The 23392-nt window shown below is 43.3% G+C and overlaps 1 protein-coding gene across 5 annotated transcripts in view; it reads right to left on the reverse strand.

Annotated features, from left to right (window-relative positions):
• Positions 1-23392, reverse strand: part of Arhgap18 (Rho GTPase activating protein 18) — a 124154-nt gene that overhangs the window by 33891 nt on the left and 66871 nt on the right. For all 5 annotated transcript variants that reach the window (XM_023714254.1, XM_023714257.1, XM_023714258.1 and 2 more), the window contains exons 3-7: positions 22660-22895; positions 18565-18628; positions 14099-14277; positions 5174-5339; positions 2293-2384 (exon numbers count right to left, since the gene is read on the reverse strand). In XM_023714254.1, coding sequence (XP_023570022.1) covers positions 2293-2384; positions 5174-5339; positions 14099-14277; positions 18565-18628; positions 22660-22895 — 737 coding nt within the window. The remainder of the gene's footprint in view (positions 1-2292; positions 2385-5173; positions 5340-14098; positions 14278-18564; positions 18629-22659; positions 22896-23392) is intronic.

Below are 23392 nucleotides of genomic sequence, written 5' to 3' on the forward strand. Positions count from 1 at the left end.
AAAATAAATAAAAATAAAAGAGATTGAGGACATTGGTCAAGGGTAGAGCACTTGCCAAGCATGCATAAGGCCCTGAGTTCAATTCTGGTACCACCAAAGCAAGTATCTTTAGCTACCATACTACATTACATTATTAAAATACAGTAATACCCTATATAGCTTTCATTAGCTTGAAAAACTAAAAAGATAGAACTATATTTTTCTATATAATTTGTTTTCTTTTTTAGTCCATAGCATTTTTCAAAATATGTAACATGAAAATAAACTTAGACTTTTCTGATAAAAAGTACGTTTGATGTCCCTGATTGGTTTGCCAGTGAGCACACCGGCACTGCTGGTCCTATTAGAAGGATGTCTTTCTCCATAGGTTAAAATTAACATTTCTGTTTCTCCTGCCCCTTCTGATGACATGGATTTAATGCGTCCCTCTGTACAACACACTAGAGGAGAAAAGACAGATACAACTCACTAATAATGGACAAGCTCTGTGACTGTCCTTTGCCTGGATTACAATATTTCTTCAAAATCAAAGTATAATCCCCCAGAAGTCTGGTGAGCAATCCTTTTGCTTCCTGCTGGTTTCTAGTTCTCTCCTTCTGACAAAGCTAAACTGTCAGCTGGTAAATCAAAACATAATTTACGTGCTAGATCACTGTGATTCATAGCTTCTAGCTTAGGGTTCAAACAGAGGAGTGCTCCCTGCATGTGAACCCTTCATATCCCTTTTATTTTACATATGAATGAAAAATTATAGGGCTGCTATCTAGTACTGCAAGTTAATAGGCTTCCAGGGTCTCCAAAATGTTGAAGAGACTCTGGAACATAAAATGTAATTTTATATATACAACAGTACACTATAACAAAATAATTAAGGCTTTCAAGAGAAATGATGGAGTTTTCTTGTGAAATCCACACCCAGTGCCAGACCTCACTGTCCTGCCCTGGCACAGTTCAAATGCCAGCCATGGTAACGCAATCACCACATTTTCTTCCAGATGTGACTACACTGCAAAATAGCAGATTTAGGCAAAACAGATTCAACCCCCTCTGTGATGCTGTGGGTGGGCCTTTTCCAATCAGTTGAAGGCCTGAAAGGCTGGGGTTTCCCAGAAAGCAGCTCTTTTTCCTTCGGGCTGGCGCCATCCACTCTTGCCCAAGTCCCTAGCCTGCTGGCTGCTCTACTTCTTGAACATGAGAACCATCAGTGCCCACAATGACATCAAATTCCTTAAAATAAACCTGCCCATCTCCCTGCAGCCATCCTATTGGTTCTGTTCTGCCGAAGGACCTGGCTGACTCATCTGGGACGGACACTGCCAGGACCGCAGCTTTGCACCGTCACATGTGACTGATAACTTCTACTGACACTCAAATTTGAATATGTAGTGTACGTTTTTAGCCTCTCAATGACAGGGGCTGCTGACAACTAATCACTCAGATGCTGGTAAAATAGGCAGTGGTGGCAGAGGCTGAGAAGTGGGTGAACTGGGCAGAACCAAGCTCAGCAAGCGACACCCCAGGGACAGAAGCGAGACAGGGATGAGGCAGGACAACCGCTATGAAGGAAACCAAGTACTTAGTCGGCTGATCGACTCCAAATGAGCTTCCCCTGTCCCCCGCAATCTCAGAAGCCGTGATATCCCTGGCTCTTGCAGGATCCTCTCGCTCAGCCTGTCACAGCTGAACAGGCTGCCCTCCTCTCCCGCACCGCCTAGCTTTTATCAAATGCAATCTGTGTTTCTAAACAATGACGGCTCAGAGGTTGGGTGGAAATTTTTTATTGCTACAGATAATCTCTTTATGAATAATTGAGTGTTGACTACACAAGCAACTTGATAGTTTAGCAATCATTTTCTAATTCTACTTTATGGTTTCTTTGCCTACTTTGGACACAGGCACTGGTAAATTAAATTGGACATCCTCACTGTAAATAGGAAAGCTTGGGAAATACATGCAGGCATGAAATATTCATGAGGGCTCAATTCCCTAGAAATTTATAAGCAGTTCCCTTTCCTATGTGTTACAGAATTGAAATCTCAATTATACAAAAGCAGCTAATATAAGACAGGAATATGAGGCCAGGTAATCACAGTTACAGTCATAACACAGAAAGCATCACCATGAAATAAAAATTATGAGGCCTTAAAAGAAATTTGTTTCCTGAATAGAAAATTCAAGTACAAAATAAAATAGCATATTGGTTGCAAAACTATATTCTAATAGCATGAATGCAAAAGGCTACTGGCTGCATAAGCGTGTTCTCTCTCCACTGACCTGTTCAGGCTGACTTACTTTTTGAAAGATCAAGGGTGTTCGAGTTCCAGGCACTCTCCTCTGATCTTGTTCTAACAGTATGGTCAGTGGGACACCAAAGAGACCAGAATCTGTAATGAGAAAACAGAATTGCTTCACTTGCATTATGAAGAAAAAAGAAAAACATGTAAGATTCCTGACACTGTCACTACATTAGACAAGTCTTTATTGAGCATCAACCAGGGAAATGACAGCGTCCAGCCACGAGGCATATGCAGGTCATTGACAACAGCCTGACCCTGCCTCACACAGCAGGCTGGCAGCGGAGGACTACTAACCACATGATGAAGAGCATCCCTGAAATAATTATAAAAGGAAAACTGCTACCTAAGAAAAATAGATGGCTGTGAAATATGAGATATGAAACATATGAACTATTCAAGCATACACTAAGGGCAACAAATCCAAAGTTCTGGCTTAACATAAAAAATCACTCATGTTTTCCATACAAAACTGGCATTTAACCTTCTACAATAAAGCTGATTATTAATACTTGTTTTCTGCAGAATTGACCCACATTGGGACCCTGCTCTACAACTGTTTCTCTGGAGAAAGTACCTATTAGGCACGTGGTCATCTTGAATATAAATTTACAACTTTATGCATTTGGAAATAGGTCCACAGAAATGAGAGATGATGCTTATAATTTGTTTAAACTAATGCCACAGGCCTTCAGGGTAGTGTGCAGCAGAGCTTCTGAGAACCTCCACACCTCTCCCGGAGTCTCGTGGCCCAAGGACAGACCCTGGACACTGAGTTGTAGTTCAAAAGAACACCCATGGGACCAGAGATATAGTTCAGTGGCATAAGCTCCTGCCTGGTAAGTGCAAGGTCCTGAGTTCAATCCCCTGTACTAAAGAAAAAAAAAAAAAAGAGAACACCAATAACCCAAGAGATAACTTCCCAGCTTGGGAATTAAGATGTAATCTCAAGAACGCCAAGTATCTATTAAATAACATAAATATCTTAAATAAGATATACAGATTCTTGTCTTCAATGCTGGAAAGAATTTTCACTGCTTCCTTAAAACGCTGATAGCTTTAATAAGAACAGCTTAATATTCCTTCATTGCAAAGGAACTTCAGAACATAACTGAAACAAAAAAAAAAGAGCCCAGCAGAGTAGCACAGGCCTGGAATGCCCGCCCTTCTCTGGGAGGCTGAGGCAAAAAGGTTGCAAATTTGATGCCAGTGTGGGCAACTCAGGAACCAACCAATTAATCAACAATTTTCAATAACTGATTAACTCAGCCAGTCAATAGTGAAAATGGGCAAAGGATGCAACGCTGCCCTCCCTGCGTTCAATATTCAATACTGAGAAAAGAAACAATAAAGAAAAATCTCCCCTAAGCCACTTAAAAAATCTTCACCATTGAATTACAGCTATTTATTTTATTTTATTTTATTTTATTTTATTTTATTTATGTATTCGGAACAGGGTCTCGCTATGCAGCTCAGACTCATAGTAATCCTCCTGTTTTCAGATACCCCAGCACTGGACTACAGGCACGCGCCACCACACCTCCGACTCCGTGGCAGGCTCAGCGAGCCCAGTGGGGCCAGTGCAGTATACGTTGCTAGGGATCAAACCCTAGTCCCTGTGCTGGCCCAAGCAGGCGCTTAATCTGTTGAGCTATCTCACAGCCCTCACAGTAATTTGTATTTCTACACAGTCTCATACCTGGAGAAGTCCCCATGACCGCCATGAGCGTCGAGCCAGCCCCTTGTGTTTTCCCTTCTTCCTTTTTGCATACAGCACTGGGGACTGAACCAGAGCCTTCACACTGAGCGACACCTCCCACCGTTCTTGATTTTGAGACATAGGCTTGCTAAGTCGCTCAGGTAAGACTCAAATTTTCCAGCCTCCCAATTGCTAGGACTGCAGGCACACACTATTTCTGCCTCTGGCTCCAACAAAATATCAGAATCTTTTTTTTCCACAGTGGACTTGGTGAAAACCAGTAAAACCATTTCACTCTGAAGCCCATCACCTCAGGTCTCAATCTCAGACCTGAGCCCGCCCTGAGGCCTTCGGTCCACTGCGACAGGAGACCTGAGCTTTAGCAGGTGAGTGCCTGGCTTCGCAGCGTTACCACAGCAACTCGAGCCCCTCCTTGGCTTCTCTCCAGGAGACCCCTTTTGGTTAAACAAGAGCACAGAGATTCCTAACCAGTGAAGCTTCGTCCTTAGAGAGTTATCTGGACTTCTAGACCAATAAATCCTTAGACACACAGAAGCTGCCGTGGTGTCCACTCTGTCATATTGTAAATGGTTTACTGTGTGTACAGTGGAAAAAGCAAGCTGTTTACAATAGAAAAGGCTGCACGGGTGTAGGAGGCAAGTACTGTAACTGAATGATAACGTGTGTCACAATGGCATTTCTTAGCAGGGGAACGAATGTTTCTACACTGTAATTAAAAATTACAAGTGAACAAAGGGATAGCGCTTAACTGCCTCCTGTGTTTCCATCTAAAAAAGTAAGTAACAACACCCATTTAGGATCCACCACCTTAAGTCACTGTTCTAGATCTGACTTGGAGATAATAAATATGGGCACCAAGTGGACTTTAAATATGCAATTTTCAAAAGACAGAACACAGGAGTTGCGATTCTTGGGTTTCTAACTTCCTTCCATGGGAATAAAATTATTTGATCATGTCTTTCATCCACGGTCAAGGAGGCATTATAACCTTACTGAATCACAAATATTTTGCAGGCAATATTTCAGAATACAAGCTTTCGCTGTAGCAAGGTCTTTGTCTTACGGCACTGCCCTTGCCCACTTTGTCCCCTCAAAAATAACACTAAGAAGCCACACCCATTTTTGCTAGGAATAAATCTATTTTTCATTTCACGGTTACCTCTTGTCTTGATTTTCACAGCTTTCTGTTGTTTCAGTTCAACCCCCAGCACTTCGTAGAGGGCGGTCAGCTCAATCAAGGCTAAGTAGCACACTTTCTTCATATCCTGGGGGGCGAGGTCACCCACCTTTGTGGTGCCCGTTTTATCTTTTGGCAATCTGAAACTCTAAAATAAACACCATTAATATAGAAGACGTTCCCAGAAATTAGAAGCAGACGTGCACCACATGGAGGAAGGGGACAGGAGGAGGTAGGTGATGTGACGAAGATAAACAGGCCAGAGAGGAAAAGGAACAGAAGCTGTGTGACAGGCTTAGAGTGTGCCAGTTAACATTTACATGGCTTAGGGGCCAGGGAGATGGCTCAGTGGAATACGTGCTTCCCTCGCATGCGCAAGGGTCTGAGTTCAATCCCCAGTTCCGTCAACAACAACAACAAAAAATTTACATAGATGATGTATCTTCTGATTATCATAAAAACAAGATGGCTATAGAAGCCCTACAGAGGACCGGGGCTGTAGGTGGCATGGACTTTAGAGCCAACTCATCCAGCCTTGCAGTGACTGTGACACTGGGCAAATGTGTGAGTCTTTCTGTAAAATGGGAGGAGCAAAGGAAGGAGAGCCAGAGGAGCCACCTCACTCAGAGCAGTGTCGGGGGACGCAGCTGCCCGCCACCTCCCCATGGTGCTTGCTGGTGTTCCCTTCACCACTGACCACACTAACATGTACACAGCATCCGAGGTCACCCGCACACGAGCGCGATGTTTGCTGCTGTGTGCCTTTCCCAAGTATCACCCGCTGCCTCTTCCACTTTTTAAACACTAAAAACCTTATGTGTAAGAAAACAAGGCAAAGACATAAATGTGTGTCACGTTTCACACACATTGGAGCCCCCTGTGTGTGCTGACTGAAACAGCGACCATTCTGTGGCAGGCTGCTAAAATCTTGTCACCAAGATCACCTCCCTGGGGGCCACCCTGGATTCCCTCGTTCCATGGCTGAGGACTCCGAGCCGATGCCCTCGTACTCCCCATGTTCTGTGGATCCTTGCGACTTATCTAACATTAACACGTCACAGCCTACATAGTCGCACAAGACACACCCCATGGTGCCAAGGGTGGTCCACAGGCCCTGGCGCTATCCTTCCCACAGCGTCCAAGAGGTCAAAATGCAACAAGACTGAGGCATTGCTCTGCCTCTTAGACTTTCATGATTTACACTGTGAATGAATGACTTGTGCTGTGACACCAGGCCGAAGGCAGGACACGGCCGGACATTCAAGACATAAAAACTAAAGCCATGCCGTACCTCTCAAGGTTTAGCTTTAGAAAATACAGCTAGTTCTTTATGGCAAGGGCATTTATGTCAACAATAACAAGTTCTTTAAACAAATTAATACTTTTAAAAATTTCTCCCAAACCTTTAGTCCTTTCCCATTTGAAGAGCTCTACTTTCATCATTTGTCCCTTCAATTCTTTTTTCCCATCTCCCTTCCTTCCCCCCACCCGGGTTCCCCCACACATTTGAAAAAGGTTTCTAGGGGCACAGAAGGAGGGAAGAGTAGGGGTGAAAAACAAAAATAAATGAGGAATAATTAAAGTACGCTATATACATGTCCCGACAGATAGTGATAGCGGTTTTCATTATGTACTGCAAGCAGGCATGCATTAATAAAATAATCAGAATATTTTTTTTAAAAGTCTCTATGTTCACAGAATTCCTAAAATCAAAAACAAAAGCTTTTGGTATTTGAGCAGCCAACTCCCTTCAAGCAAACAGCGCCAAGAGAATGCCTCTCAGTTCACTGTGAAAGGTTTTCTTTGGTTTGGTTCTGTTTTGAACTCTGGCTTGTACATTTAGATTTCCCGTGAGAACGTGTGGTTATACTGCAGGGCACCACAGGGGGCGCCCGAGGGAATGTCCAGCAGGGCCTCCAGGGGACACCGGGCCGGTTCTGCCTCCATTACTCACTGGCAGAGGACACCACTGGGCTCCTTCAGCCGTAGAGTGGGCCAGCACTGGCCCTTACTTCAGAAGATTTGGAGAAGGATGGGTGGCACATGGCGGTAAGCAGCACAACGTGAGAAGCATTCTTACTGCACGTTTTTCACAGAACTCTTTAAATACTTTCAGCTCTCATGGTTTTCCTTTTCTTCAAAATATGTTTTTAAAAAATGATAAGATAATGCTTATGCTGGATAACACTATATGCTGCCAAAATCCAAAAAGGCAAGATTTACTACGGCACATTTCAGTTGGGAAAACAGGCTCAGCAACAAGACGTAGCCCTGGCCATAGCCAGTGACATGCTTGAGATTCAAACTCAGACTGCCTTCATCCCAGACCCAGTAGAAAACCTACTCCATGTCCCCCACCTACAGAGCACACAGGCAGAGACTTCCCTGCCTGCCTAGTAGATATATATGCATTGATACAGGGCTAGGAGTCCCTCAAAATCAAACCTAATCTGGGTGGGCCAGGGACTCTGCTCAGCAGTACAGCATCCGCATGGCAAGCTCAAGGCCCTGAGTTGCATTCTCTGTACCAAAACAAGAAAAAAAAAAAAAAACCTGGCTGTGGTGGTGTACCCCAAAACCAGCCTGCGCCACGCAGTGAGATCTGGTCCCAAAAACCAAACAAAAAGGTCAGGGGTTACAGCCCAGTCACTTCTGCCCCTGCTGCAGCTGCAGCCTGCTGGAGGCATAAAGAAACACATTCCTCCAGAAAACAGCTTAGAATCATACTTTCCGGGTGTTCCTGACGTCCTCCTGATTTTTTGTGATCTTACTGAGTTTACTTTGAAGAACCACGCAACCCTTGTCACATTTTTTTTGTGCTTGGCCCTATACATCTGTTAAGAGTTTTGTTTTCTGAAGAGCAGGACCAACCATATTTCCCCACTGATGTACTTTTTCATATTTTGCTGAAATCGGTTGCTTGTGGTTTAATAGGCCGAACACATGCAATGCAATTATTTTAAAGCATTACTCAAGGTAAATGTTTACAGAAACCCAAACTATGATGAAACATTGGATTTACCTGCCAATATATGTTGCAGGATTATTTATTTATTTAAACACCGGGCTTAATGAAGGAGTCAGTTCTTTATCCCAATGTCTAGCACAGAGCAGCCACTTTAAATATGTATGAAGTCTCTCATCGTCTTTTGTTTAGTTAACACATGCAGTGGTTCAGTTCCTCGGCTTGGAGACAACAGCAGAATTTCATGAGGAGAAAAGCTCTTTCTCTTTTAAAAAATGCATTTAAAGGAAAAGGGAAATGAAATATCTTTTTTTACATGATGGGTCCCTTTTCCCCAAGTGCGCGTCAGCTAGGTATCTTGGTCTGCTCCTGGTCCTCTCTCCCAGGCCTTGCAGGGAGAGGGCTGTCAGGCACTTCACCAGAGGTGAGCTCGACTTCGTGGAAACACGTCAGCCCCAGTGAGGAAAGGCGAAGCCTTCGGCGCCTTCGGCAGGCAGCCAAGCCTGAGCATGCTGTGCAGTCTCTCTAATATAAAAAATAAGGATACTAACGTGTACCTCACAGAGAGGATCCCATAAGTGAACAACTGCATGATTTCTGCAGAGCATGGTTTCTGTGTGTGCATGTACAACAGCTCAGTTTTCAAATTAAAGCACACTCAAGGTTATAAAACCAGGCCCCCAAATTTAAGAGGAGCAATTTGAACCCACTCCGAAAGATCATAAAGAATTAACTAGGACTGCTCAACACGCTAAGAAAAAGAAAGTGAATATTAAATGAGGTCACTGGAGAACAGCGTACTGCCTAAAGCCTCTGCTGCTTGACAGAGCCAGGGAAGTGAAGGGTAGAAATGGAACTGATGGTTTCATCTGCTTAGATACTTGCTGCAGAGAAGTGAAGGTGAATATTCACTTCATCAATTGTGTTAATCTAACACATCCATGCTTTTAAGTTTCAAAAGATTGTAGAAACTAAGAGATCCATAAAATTAACACATAGACAGATTGATAATTGTCAAGAGCACACCACTCATAATTTGATGTATGTTGCAAATATTAACCTAAGTTCATATTCAGAAATAGAAATATCATTTTGTTTAGGGTTTTTTTGTATTTTTTTTTTTTTTTTTGGTAAGGGTCTACAGGGTGTTCAGGGTCTCAATACTAGATCAGACTCCTAGTGATCCGCCTGTTTACAGCCTCCCAAGAGCTGGGATTACAGGTGCATGCCACCACGTCCAGTCTCAATTGCAGTCTCAGCGTGCCCTGGGGTGGGGCCAGCACGGCAGGTCCAGGGATCGAATCCGCGGACCCTGCACCTGCTTGCAGGTGCTTTAATCTGCTGAGCTATTTGGCTGGCCCAGAAATATCATTTTGGGACAAATGAACAAATCCAAGACGTTAGTGAACCCAAATTAGTTTGTTAAACAGGGAATAAAACAGTGGAGAAAGTTCTGTCTTTGCAACCTCCCAAGAGGAGATTAATTAGGTTTAATGCCATTGTTTGAGTTCACAAAAGTCAATCATATCTGCACCTTGTTTAATTAGGGCCTACAATTCTCCCGCTGCAAGTGTTTCCATCTCTTGCGATCCCTGAGGACGCATCCTCGGGAGGGTGCGTCATCACTTTGTGTCAAATTCTGCAAACTCCTTTACTTTTCCACTGGGTATTAAGAACAGATTCTTCAAAACATACAAGAAAGCCTGGAAATAACCAAATACCTGCTATCACTGGGCATATAAATTATAATTACAGTGGAGGACAGTGTATCTATAAAAAAGAAAGGAGAGGTTTCTCTCAAAGGTAAGATTTTTCAGGATATACTAAGAAGATAAATAAATAGAGTCAAGTTTAGGAAAATGTGTACAGAGAGACTGCTACCACACTGCTGTAAATAGGCTACCATGTACCTAAGAACTGAAGGATAAACTATAGGACTAAATAAGAAGTTTCCCTCCAGGAGGAGGGATTGAATAAGGCATTCACTCAAAGATAAAAGCTAGATTTATAATATACCCTGTTTCAGACTCGGCATTTAGCTTAGTGGTGTAGCACCTGCCTGACAAGTGTGAGGTCCTAAGTTCGATTCCCAGTACCTCCCCAACACACACACACACATAAACAGACCTTGTTTTGAGATTTGACTTTCGGATCATATAAATATTTTTACACAATTATAAAATGAAGTTATATTGAAATAAAACTGTAAAATCTGAAAGTACAGTGAGGCAAATTAACCCAACCAGGTGTGCAGCTAGTAACTCAGCCCTACAGAGAATTACCACCCTGCACTACAACAATTTGAATATATACAATCCTTGTTGGATGAGCCTTAAAGACATAGACAACTAAAGAAAACAAATAGGCTTCAACCAGCGTCTGGCGTGCATGCTGGGGGTCGTGTCAGCACTGGCACTCTGAGAGCATCCCGCATGAACGTAGGTAAAGCGTACGAGGGCTGCACGGAGTTCTAACTGTGTCACACACCCTCTGCATGGAAGACAGACGACACAGCCTTACTTCTGTCACCCGAAGAGCCTTGAACGTGATTCCCAACCCACAGAATTGTGCGTGTCCACTCTCTTGATCATAGGCACAAAGTGTGGTTCTACTAACTGGGACCAGGGCTCTTGCAGAAGAACGAATTCTAGGATGTGTCGGGGCCACATCCAGTAGATGGGAATTCACAAGTTACGATGATGCTTTTATAAAATAAACAAAACATTAGTACAAATATTTTTTCCCATTGAACTAAGAGAAAATAGCTGTATATCTATCCTATTTTGTGTGTGTGTGTATATACACACACACACACACAAATGTACAGATATATTTTTTTTTTCACTGCAAAATGGTCTTTCATTTATGTCCCCCTTTTTTGTTTACTTTTGTCAGAGATGGGTATTCCATTGCCATTCAAATATTGTAGGTGCGTGAATTCAGCAAAATAATCCAATATAGTCCAGTAGTCCATAAGAAAGATTCGTACTAATAGTGTTTAGACAAACACTATCATGTCTGCATCTTGTACTCTTAACTACTGTGAAGACAACAATATGCAATGTATTAATTATCGTAACTGTCCCACTAATCTGTTTTGAAACTGTCTCACTGCTAGTTTTTTCTCAATAAAATTAATTTTAAAAAAGAATTATATGAGCTAATATTGAAATAGCCATTTTTTCCATTCTATGACATCAATTCTGTTTTTTAAAAAATATAAACCAAATCTCTCTGCATAAAATTTCTCATTAATTAAAATACTATGCAACCAAAATCACTACATATATATACATATGTGTGTGTGTGTGTGTGTGTGTGTGTGTATGTGTGTATAGGTCACAATTTAAAATTGCTAAGAAACCATTTTTAAAATATTTGAAAATTGGTAAATAAAATGGAAAAAATATTTTAGGAAATTTTTCTTGAATAAAATATCTAAATTAATCAATGAAAAAGAGAAGTATCAGATCATTTAAAATCATTAATAAACTTATGAAGAAATAAACTTATGAATCCTGGTATCGATCCTAAGCAGTTGTTAATTTCATCAAACGTGTAACTAGGCACATGAGTGGCCTGAACAGGTCATCCCCTATCTTGACAAGAAAAACAAAGCCTGCATTCAATCCAATGAAAGTCAACCATTCTGTAGAGTCAGAAGATGTTTAATCCCACCATGGGGATCAAGTCATTCAGGGAAAGGAAATTTCTCCACTCTAATAGTCAGGTCTCTTCAACAAATAAAGTTTGAGGGAGGAAGTCCAAAGGATGGAAGGAAAAACAGAAGTAGCAACACAGAGGGAGAAAAAGAGGAAAAAAGAAGAGAAAGAGGCAAGGGAGAAGAGAAGAGAAGAGAAGAGAAGAGAAGAGAAGAGAAGAGAAGAGAAGAGAAGAGAAGAGAAGAGAAGAGAAGAGAAGAGAAGAGAAGAGAAAGGGAAAAACAGAAGGACAAGAGTTTCAGAGGGACGGAAGAGAAAAGGAAGAGGATAGGGAAAGAAAAAAATGAAGAAAGAGAGGAACAATGTTGAAGACAACAACCCATTTCAATATACGGACCTTGTTTGGATCCTGATTGCCAAACTGTACAAAACCATCATGAAATCTGCAGTACAACTGAAGATCTCAACCCTGACTGGGTATTAAAAATTAAGGGCTGAAAAGTATAATGGCGACACCAACACCTGTCTTTAAAATCCTCCCCTTTTTAGCAACACAAATATTCACAGACAAAATGCAATGTGGAGACGTGTTTTGAAATAGCACAGAACAGATACGGATACTGCAGGACTGGCAATGATTTGAGGAATGCTCATCTGAGTGACGATACTTGCATTTCATTTATTATTCTGTTTTACTTCTGTATGTGAAATTCTAAGTATACTTTTGAGATGTAAGGCATTCGGTAGCAACAAGAATGCTCTCTACACAGAGCTTGGATTCTAAATAACAACTCCCTACTACCAGGAATTACAGCCATGAAGACATGGCTGCTCCCAAGGCGGAGAAAATTACAAAGTAAGCCCGGCACACCTCATGTTGGGCAGTGGAGAAGAATGACAAGGGTGGCGTTACGGTGAGGCTGAAACCAGCTGGAAGAGGCTCCTACTGATGATAGCTGTGACCACTCAAACATCAAAGGAAAATGACAATGATTTCTAAAACCCCACATGAAAAAAATACAAAGCTGCCATCCTTTAATATGTTGAAAAACAATTTTAAAAACCATAAAAGGGAAGGAATCCAATTATGACAGAAGAAGGCTAACCAATTAGTGCAGAAGGAATAACAGAATTAGAAAACCACTGTTTTTCAAAACCCGTTTCATTCCTGTTTCAGGGACAGCTCAAGAGGAGGGTGGCTCTGCTATCCATGGTTACTGGTCTTCAGCCAGCTTCTGGGACCACAAGCACGCACTGAATACACACAGAAAGGCATCTTTACAAAGAGACCCAGCAAACGTCTCTTGAGCCAAGTTGAGCACCAAGTGACCCTCACAAGAGTGACCATCTGATCCAGCACCACAACTCTGATAATGCGCACAGAAGCACAAATGCCCCCATGCGATACATTGCCTGCAAATGTTTAACTGCAATCCAGTTACAAGGAAACAACAAGAAAAAAGTCAGAGAATTACTCTAGGTTTTCAAAACTATTAAAGGATTAAAGGGGAGCAAGCTTACTTCAAGGGAAATGCTAGAAGGACGACGCAGCATAAGCTCCTTGTTCCCATCCCAAGTGGGGTAGAGAGAAGGGAGAAGCCACAAGGACAATCTGAGGACAACTAGGAACATTCTAACGCGACTACCTATTCAATGGATCTATCACTTTAGTGCTCAATTTCTTAAGTATTATAAACTGGTTTTCTAGTTATTTTTCTGTTTTGTTTTCATTTGAGGGTCTCTCTCCCTTTCTGTCTCTGTCTCTGTCTGTCTGTCTGTCTGTCTCTCTCCCCTCCTCCCTCTCCCTCCCCCGACCCCAAGAGGATTACTATGTAGTCCAGGCTGGCCTTGAACTCCTAGAAACACTCCCACCTCAGCCTCCTGAGTGCTGGGACTATCAGTCTGAGCTGCTGTTCAATTTCTTTATTTTTTCAGGGGACACTGGATCAAACTCAGAACTCTGCGCTTGGCAGACAGGTGCTTATGCCCCTGAGCTATCTTCCCAGCTCCCTGATGTTCAATTTCTTAAGAAGCTTTTTGTTTCATATGTCCCAATAATCTCCAAGAAAAAGTGAGTGTATATCAGGTAGCAGATCATAGGCAGATGAGAAGACGGAGAAAGAGAAAGGAAAGATCGCAAAACACTAATAACTGTGGGGGCCATCTGTGCAGATCATAGTTTTTTCTATGTTATATATATGGGGTCTAAATTTTCAAAATAAGGAGTTGATTAAAAACACTGTGGATTCCCCTTGCGACACCTGACTACCTACTACGTACAGGCAAGGAGGCATCGTTGCCTCTGTTCCTTTGCATCTTGTCCTTGGCGCTGTCTTTCTGACTGATGGCTTGCTCAGCAAATGACACCTCCAGGTTGATGTCCGTGACAGAGGGAGGCACATCCTCAGGCACAGGTAGGATCAGCTGCTTGTCACCAACAAGGACGCAGGAAGCCTGATCTGGAAGGAAAAAAATCCAAGACCCAACTCATACACTTGCTCTGTGTGTGTGTGTGTGTGTGTGTGTGTGTGTGTGTGTGTGTGTGTTCTAACGTATTACATACCTTTGGGGAGACTAGTATCTTCTCTGGCAATAACTAACTGTGACTTTAGTATGACAGTCAAGGAATCCTACCAATGGAGCATAGGCAGGGGGTACAGAGAGAACCACCAAAAACCCCACGGTTCAGCTGTGGACTCTTGCCTGAGATCACAATTCTTAGACTGAGTCCAAATCCCAAACACTGCTGGAAGGACCAGATTCTTGATGGAGAACCTCAGCATACTGAGCAGAAACGATTGCTTTTATTCTACATTGAGGGCCTGACAGGGAGAGAGGGTCTCTTTTAGCACCTGCAACAGACCATGTGACTTTCTCAGAGTGGAATGGAGTCTTGGAACAAACCTCCTTCTGCAGTGTTACGTACCTATCAGAGCAAAAATTCCAAAACAAAAGTGAATGCCAAAACTCTGCTCTCTGGGGAGTCAGGCCTATAGGCACCTGGTATGGGAACCAAGAAGCCTTCTACCTAATTTGATCAAAGAACATGTAAGTTCTCACAGACAGAAACCCAAACCAAATCAGCTTCAGGTACTTATCAACATTTCAAAGACACCAGTGTAATATATTTCACAGTTTTGATTTCATGTTGTTGCTCTTTGTTTTTCTTCTCAATCTGCCACGAAAGAAACAATATTCAAACATCTCACTGATAAAAAGACCAGCTTTATGCGCTGGTAAAAATACTTCTAAATTTAACTATTTGGTGACATACTGGAGGCACAGCGACTGAAAGTGCTGGTGCTGCAGATCTTTGATTCATAGTAAGAATCTCTAGATTAACAAAAATGAAAGTATACTGCTCATTTGCATACTTACACAATAACATGCTCCTTGAGAGACACAATAAAGTGATGAAGGCAATGCTAATCTAAAAATTTAACAGATACGTGTCATATTCATAGCCTGCTATTTGGGAAATACATATTTATGCTCATTTAATCTATAAAAACGCTCCTTTAATCAAAATGACGTTCTGATGCAAGTCCAGCCTCCCTCACACTGCGTGCCCTGCGGCGTCGCCGAGCTCCCAGCTCCAGGGCCAGCCAAGGCTGCGCGCTCTGCGGTCGCCATCTTGAAAACGACCCCGGACGCAGGCATTTCCGGTTGGCCTGGTCGCGTGGGCCCTCACGGAATCTCACACAGAGAAAGGGAACGTTTACGCGGTCTGTCCCCAAAGGAAGATGTGTAGAACGCACCTGGACACTATTAGTATTATCTGCTACCATCTAGGGTATATTTACGTTTCCTACTGCCTGGTATTTTAAAAAAATTAAAGTATATACTATGATTAATTTTTTTTAAATGTTAACATAAATATCATAGACCATCTTATTTCCCCGCTGGTTTATGCTGTTTATGATTTACTGTGAATCTGTATATTGGTTTCCTAGGAAACTATTCTAAGAGAACAAAAAATGATTAGCCACTTTCTTAAATTAGAAGCTATCTTTAAAAGGAGTCAAAAGTTTGCAGACAAGAATTTAAAAACTACTTTCCTTAAATGGCAGAATATAATAATCACTCTCCTTAACACACACCAAATCAATGCAGACCTTAAAGCCTAGATAGTAATTATAACTAAGTGGGGTACTTACGATATTGGGGCTTCTTCCAAAAACAGTGCAAAAATAAAAACACGTTATATGAAAAGCCTCAGTTCAAATAGTAAATGAAGTCAAGGCAGAGATTAGGGAAAATAAGGGCCAGCCAAATAGCTCAGCAGATTAAAGCCCCTGCAAGCAGGTACAGGGGCCGGGGGTCAATTCCCAGGCCTGCCACACCAGCCCCACCCCCCGGGGTGCACTGAGATGGCAATTCAGACTGGGTGTGGTGGCACGCGCCTGTAATCACACCTCTTGGGAGGATGTAAGCAGGTGGATCACTACAAGTCCAATCTAGTAGTGAGACCCTGAACACCCTGTAGACCCTTCCCTAAAATACAGAAGAGAGAGAGAGAGAGAGAGAGAGAGAGAGAGAGAGAGAGAGAGAGAGAGATAGATTAGGGAAAATAAGCAACAGGAAAGAGTGCTGTTCCAGGAAATGGATGGTTAACGAACCACGCAAAGCAACATATTAATTGTCACAAAGAGAAAACTTCAAAGAGAATGCTGAGGTAAACCATCCACTCCAAAAGTCTTCCAGTGTCAGTATTATAATTTCTTTCATCTGTTTAGTTTTTTTTTTTAAAATTAGCTTTAATTAGCTTTGTTTTAAAATGAACAATAACATCAAGCTTTAGGGATTTTACAAATCTCCCAACATTTTCTAACTGCCCCAAACATGTGGAAATGCCTTAGTTTTTAAAAAGTTTTCTTCTCCTCCCATTGAAACCAGAAACAGACAGACATATCATTGTGAAATTTAATTGTTTTGGCATGACTAATATTTCTAAACAGATACATTAAACCCTGGGCCTTCCAGAGACTGAGTTGGATGATTTGACAAATAGCTGAGATGGCTACATAGTGGTAGATTAATTATAAATGTCACAACAGCTGCAAAATTTAAGCTGCGTAATTTTTAAATTTGAAAAAAAGCACTGTTAAGTCAACATGTTGGAAACCCAAAAGTGGGGAAAACACACTGTCAGCCCAGCCTTCTGATCTCAACCGGAAACGGCTCCACTTTGGAAGCCCAGACCTGCGTCCCCCACAAGCCTTCCAAAGTTTGCGCGAGGCTGTCTGCTCGCTGGCTGGTGACAGTGTGGCAGGGCCAGAACAGGTGCCGAGCTGCACCCGGAAACTTGGATGGCAGCGGACACGTGCTATAATGCTGGCCGGAGGCTCAGTGCCCACTGCTCAGCACTCCAGCAAAAACAGATGCAAATCGGGCAGCAGGGTTGTCACGCTGCCCTTGTCTGCCGCCACCCGGCCAGGAAATGCTCCCAGTGAACTTATTTCCCAGAACTCTATCACTGGGGCCGCCTACATTAAGATCTCTGGCAAGGGGGGAAAATGCAAAGACAGGACAACGTTTTCCTCAGTATCTGTGACACAAGAGCCAGCGACTCGTCCCCAGAGCTCCAAGCATCATCACACTGGCACCAGAGGTCTGGCCGTCTCCTCAGCTCTGGCAATTCACCAGCCGCACTCTTTGCTGGGGTACAGACTTGAAGGAACACTTGGAATTTTATTCTGCTATAATTCATGAGCTACAGAAACTTTCATAGAAGAGTCAGAAAACTCCAGTGCTTCCATAGAAGTACGTGTGTGTGCATATAATTATAAAAAAGAAATTACTTTGGAGGTGCTAAGACTTAAAATTTCCCACACAATCCAGGGCTACGGCATGATTTTTACTGGTAAGATTGGGAACATTCCTAGGTCTGTAGTTTACCTGATGCCCACCTCCCACTTCCAAGCAAATATTAACATTAAAGTCCAAAATGCTAAAATTTAAAAAGATAAATACATTTCATTTTCATTATAGTTTAAGTAACTGAGGACTAAATTGCTATGCTTAAATCAATGACCATAATTTAAAAGTCTTCCTTTTTGTAAACAAATGAAAGAGCTATACTTTTTCTCTTATAAGTACAAATAGGGTCTTACTTATTTTCTTCCTGCTTTGAATTTCCAATTTATTTTGGAAATAAATATTCAAAGAGAAAAAGCTTTAAAAAATAGTAATCAACTGCCCCCATCTTAATTTTCTTAAGTATGCCTAAAATTTTTGAATATTAATCCATTTGAGAATTTCAGAAGAAAGCTTATGCTGCACTTTCTAGCTGCATAATCTCAGAAAAATGAAGTACATTCCTAAAACTCAGTTGTTAGGGGCCAGGGAGAAGGCTCAGTAGAATAAGCATTTCCCTGGTAAGTGCAAGGGCCTGAGTTCAATTCCTGGTTCTGCCCAAAAATACCCCAAAAATCTCAGTTGTCTTATCTGCAAAATGCCCGAAGACCAGAACCTCCTATATAGAGCTGTTCAGTGCATGAAATGACATCAAGAGCTGTTCGTAACCCCTAACACACGATATTTTACCCAGAATGCCATGTATATGGATGGTTGATCACACAGAGACACCCCTGCTCTCCAAGGCCCACCATACACTCAGCTTCATGAAGTGACCCACTGAGGATCTCACATTAGTATTTCAACAGAATTTGCTTATTAACGATGAGCGTCTTAAAGTTGTAATTGTTTATTACACTAGTTAAAGCGGGGGACTGCGTCCAACATACCATCTTTTTCTTGCTCTTTGTTTTCGTTCGTTCGGAGCGGCAGCACTTCAGAGCCATCCGGAGCCTAAACACAGAGAACCAGCCATTTAGTTATCTCCAAGCCACAGCCCGAGAAAATGGTACTGTAAATAATTTCATCACTAACCTTTGGGTACAAAAGAACACGCTCAGACTTATCACATCTACAGTGGGAAAAGAGCACACTAAGACTATAACCAGCAAGCAGTCATTGGACACATCTAAGCTGACCCACAACTGGAAGACAAAACCTTGTGGGAAGCACTGAAAATGTCAAGTGTCCCTGTCATTAAAAACAAGAAACCTCATTATGGGGAAAGGAAAAGCTACTCATATTGAGCAAGTGATAAATGGACAATATGTGGCTTATCTATACAACAGAATATTATTTGGCAATAAAAATGAAATACCGATACAAACTTCATCATGGGTGAGCCACGAAACCACACTGCTGTGTAAAAGGAATAGTCACAAAAGACCACGTAGTTTGTGATTATGCATACTTTATAACTTTTACCATATAAAATGTTCAGGATAGGCAAATTAGAAAGAGTGGATTAGTGGCTGCCTAGGTGTAGGGAGGGGAGCTCGTGGGTGGCTGCATGTGGTTGTGGGCTTTCCAGAGAATGACAGTGTGCCATCACTGACTGTTGTGAGCTGGAAAATGTGACCCACCATACTAAAATCCACTATGCTGCACATTTCATTGGATCAACTTACAGTATGTGGATTATATCTCAACAATGCTGAGAGGAAACACAAAATTGCAAAGCTGAATTAGTTACATGCTGAAGAAAGAAATCCTTTCAATAAAAAAAGTCAGAACTGGGCATGGTGGTGCATGTCTGTAATCCCAGCACTCGGGAGGTGTAGACAGGAGGATCGCTGTGGGTTCAACACCAGCCAGGGGCTATAAAAGCATAAGGCCAGCACAAACTGCATACATAGTGAGACCCTGTCTCAAAAACAAAACCAAAAAAGCAAGTAGTGTGAGATTAAAGTAAAACTAAATTAGTTAATTGAGATGAAGACCTAAAACATTCAGTGGGATTATTTTTGTCAAGGGGCTGGGGCAAGGACACCTGCCTGAGACTGGCCCTCTGGGGTTGGAGAACTTGAGGCAGCATGCTGACACCGCCTACCCACAGGTGCGGCCACACTCGCTTGCTTCCCCCATTCGTGCAAGGCCATACCAAGGGGCGTGACTGAGTGAATTAACTATAGTCATCCTATTGGATGCCATCTCCCGGGTCAGAAACGGCCATCGCAGTTCCACTTTGGGGATGAGCCACAAAGAACACCCAACTCCACCTGCCATCTACAAAAGCCCCAGAGCAGGGACACATACATGCCATTCATGCTCCATTTAGACGCGCGCTGTCCTCAGAACAGGGAACAGCACGTCCCAAGCCCCAGGAGGGCACACGGCTGCACGCCCACCGGCCAGCCTCTGGGCAGACCACGCTTTCTCCTTCCTGCGTCCACAACTCAGCAGAGTGCTGACTTCCGCGGCCCAGCGCACGCAGCAAGACGCTAAACTTGCATGGGAAGCGACGTTTTGGAACGTGCAGTCTCATTTTTGCCTCAGCAACTGAAGATAGCAGGGAAGACGGCATTCACTTCTGCAGGGCACTTCTTAGTGTCAGCAAGGGCTTCATGAGCAAGCATTGAAAACGAGGGCTGGCAACTAGCTCAGCAGATTAAAGTGCCTATTTGGCAGACCCAGGGGCCTGCCATGTAAGCTCCATCCCCAGGGCACGCTGAGACTGCGGTTGAGACTGGGCGTGGTGGCACACGCCTGTAATCCCAGCACTTGGAAGGCTGTAAACAGTAGGATCGCTACAAATCCAGCCTACGTAGTGAGACCTTGTAGACCCTATATTAAATACAGAAGAAAAAAAAAAAGCATTGAAAACGGAAGCGTGAAGGCGCACGCCAGCCGAAGCACTGAGAGTCACGGTGGCTGGGCTCTCTTGCGCGAGGGACTCGGGCTGTAAACAAGTGTGCACTGGCAGCAGGGCTCCAAGTAAAGCCATGCAGTGCAAGCATGTCAACATTATCCTGTCCATGCTAAGTTTTAATGAGCCCATCAGACGACACAATCCACCAACGACCTTGGACTCAAACTCCATATGGCCTAGACATTACCAGGAACGTGTGGGAAAAGGCTGCTTCTAGCATGAGATAGCAGCACTCTCTTGAAGACTGGTGGGAATCCCACGGCCCACGTTCAGCTTAGGCTGCTATGCCTCCTCCCTCGCTCCACTCCCTTTTAGCTCCCTTCGGCCAGGTTCTTTAATTGGGGAGGAAATACTGTAATACGATATTTCCTTTCCATTCATTTTTCTACAGCTGGAAACCTCACGCATTCCCTTGGCACCAAGGAATGTCCCAAATAACCACTGGGTGGCAGGTTCTTAACTCAGACAAGCGCCTGGAGCAATCTAGTGACTCCAGAATTCCCATAAAAGGACTAGACTTGATTTAAAATTGGCCATCCAAATTGAGTAGCAATCTACAGCTACAAAAGACATCTTGGAAGGATGAACCATGTCCCAGAGCAAAAATCCTGCACATGAGAGACACATACTTTAAACACAAATCCTTCCACTCCATATTTTTACAAAGAATCATAAAATTTTTAATTACCCTATTATAGTATAAATAGAATCTCATATGCAGAATGCTTACATCAGAACTGCACATGGAAACAAACATACAGCAGGACAGAAAACAGTGACAGGCATATACTTAAGAGCCAGTCAAATTTGGAGTTAGTGTCTATGGGACATTGAGCCAGTGACTCAAAATCTATACGTCTCAGCCTTAGAACAGAAATGACAATACCTCACTCACAAGCCAGCTGGAGGGATTCAACGAGATAAAGCAGGGAAAGCATCTGGCACTGCCACCATTCTGTGGTGGCGGCAGAGGTTGGCATTGATATTTTTCTTTTTTTGGTGAATTTAGAATTGGGTCTACAGGGTCTCACTACATAGATCGGACTCATAGTGAGTGTCCTGTTTTCAGCCTCCCAGTGCTGGGATTACAGGCGCATGCCACCACACCCAGTCTCAATTGCTGTCTCAACCCGCCTCAGGGGCGGGGCTGGCACGCAGGGATTGAACCCCGACCCCTGCACTCTGCCTAAGTAGGCACTTCAATCCGCTGAGCTATCTGATCAGCCCTTGGCACTGATACTGTTATCCTTACAAATATCGTTCAAGAGCCCCCTTTGTTCCTTTGTACTTTAACTGTTTCTACGAGTATTGTGGGCCGCAGCTACTGGGGCCAACATGCAAATCCACAGTAACCTCAAGAGCACCACTTCATCTCCTCAGCAGCGCGACTCTCTTGGTGTAAGAACAACTGACCTTCTGCACAAAGCCCTGGCTTCCTCACGAATGAGAGATAATTATCACAGGCACCGCCTGCGAGCCAGCAGCGGTGCTCTGAGGCGCTCCGGTCTAACAAGCACCCATCTCCCCGACAGCGCTCCACCCAGCTCCTCGCAGACCCCAACTGCTTCCATTAACATGCTCACCACTGGCACAGCGATTCAGTCAAATGTGCGTGGCCACGTACGGTGCTCAAGCACCAGACACAGACGAACGTATTTCAGGTCTCGGGATCCATCCCTAGTTTGCAATGCAGCTGCCATCAGTGCTCTCGTATTCCACTTTCTCCCCTTCCTGAGTCTGAACACTCAAGTACTCCCATAAGCATGAAGACACACGATAGATCTAGTTCTCACTAACTCCACATCACTAGCAACTGAGGCAGCTCCGTGGCAGTCCGAAAGCCTCGGAAACCTTCCCCTGGTGTCACATCTAATCCCTAAGGACACATCTACCCCCAGCAGCGTGATCACTCTGGAACCTTATTTGCCAGCACCTTGCCCCACTGGTAAACCTCCAGCAGGGCAGGGATCAAATCCCACCGGTTCCCTGAGGGCACCTCTGGGATCCAGATGTCATCAGTGCCTGCTAGGTTTGTAAGGATTTGAATTAAACTGGATGGGCCCAAGCGAGGCTCAGGACTTAATCTGTAGCCTTTATCTTGGAGAAGAAAACTTACTTTTTCTTTTGGTTCTGCCTGTTGAGCAAATATGTCTCTGACGTCAGGAATGTGGTATTGTTTGTTTTTCTTCCTCAAGGTCTGGGAGACCGTCTCCACCCGCCTCTGAACAGCTGCTGCTTGGGTGCGTGTCAGGGTGGACAGGAACACCATGCTTTCCTGGGGGTCCTCGGTGGACTCTCCAAACAGATTGGACAAGCCAGCCTCTTTCAGCCACTCTTCTTCCAGCTCACCCTCTGAAACAGTAGGGAGAAAGAACCCAGCCTTGAAATCACGAACTAGAAGAACGTTCAATTTTTACAAGCTGTTAAAAATTCCTCCTGCAACACATCTGTTGTAACCACACTGCGGTGCGAAGCGTCATTATGTGAAACTTGGAAAACTGCCATCTACTCTGGCCACAGTGCCATCAAATGGTAGGTGATTTCATACATCCTCGATTAAAAATTTTTAAATGACTTCACATGTAATTAACCTCCACAACTTCCCTGCAGATTAACTATGGAGGATGATACTGTTCCCGTCCAGAGACCAGCAAGCAATGAAAAGGTAAGTTGCTGCAGAAGGAATCAGGCTGGGCACACATTCCATGCCAGCATCTCGGTTCGTGTTCAATGTTAGCTGGTGTCCAGCATTCCTTTACGGGAAGGCCTGATTGTTCTGATCGACAGCAAGCGGGGAAAGCAGCCCACAGCAACTGGTCATCAGGAATTATTCAATTTCAAATTAATCT

This window comes from Octodon degus, unplaced genomic scaffold, assembly GCF_000260255.1.
Source record: "Octodon degus isolate 3935 unplaced genomic scaffold, OctDeg1.0 scaffold00034, whole genome shotgun sequence".
Lineage (NCBI taxonomy): Eukaryota > Metazoa > Chordata > Mammalia > Rodentia > Octodontidae > Octodon > Octodon degus.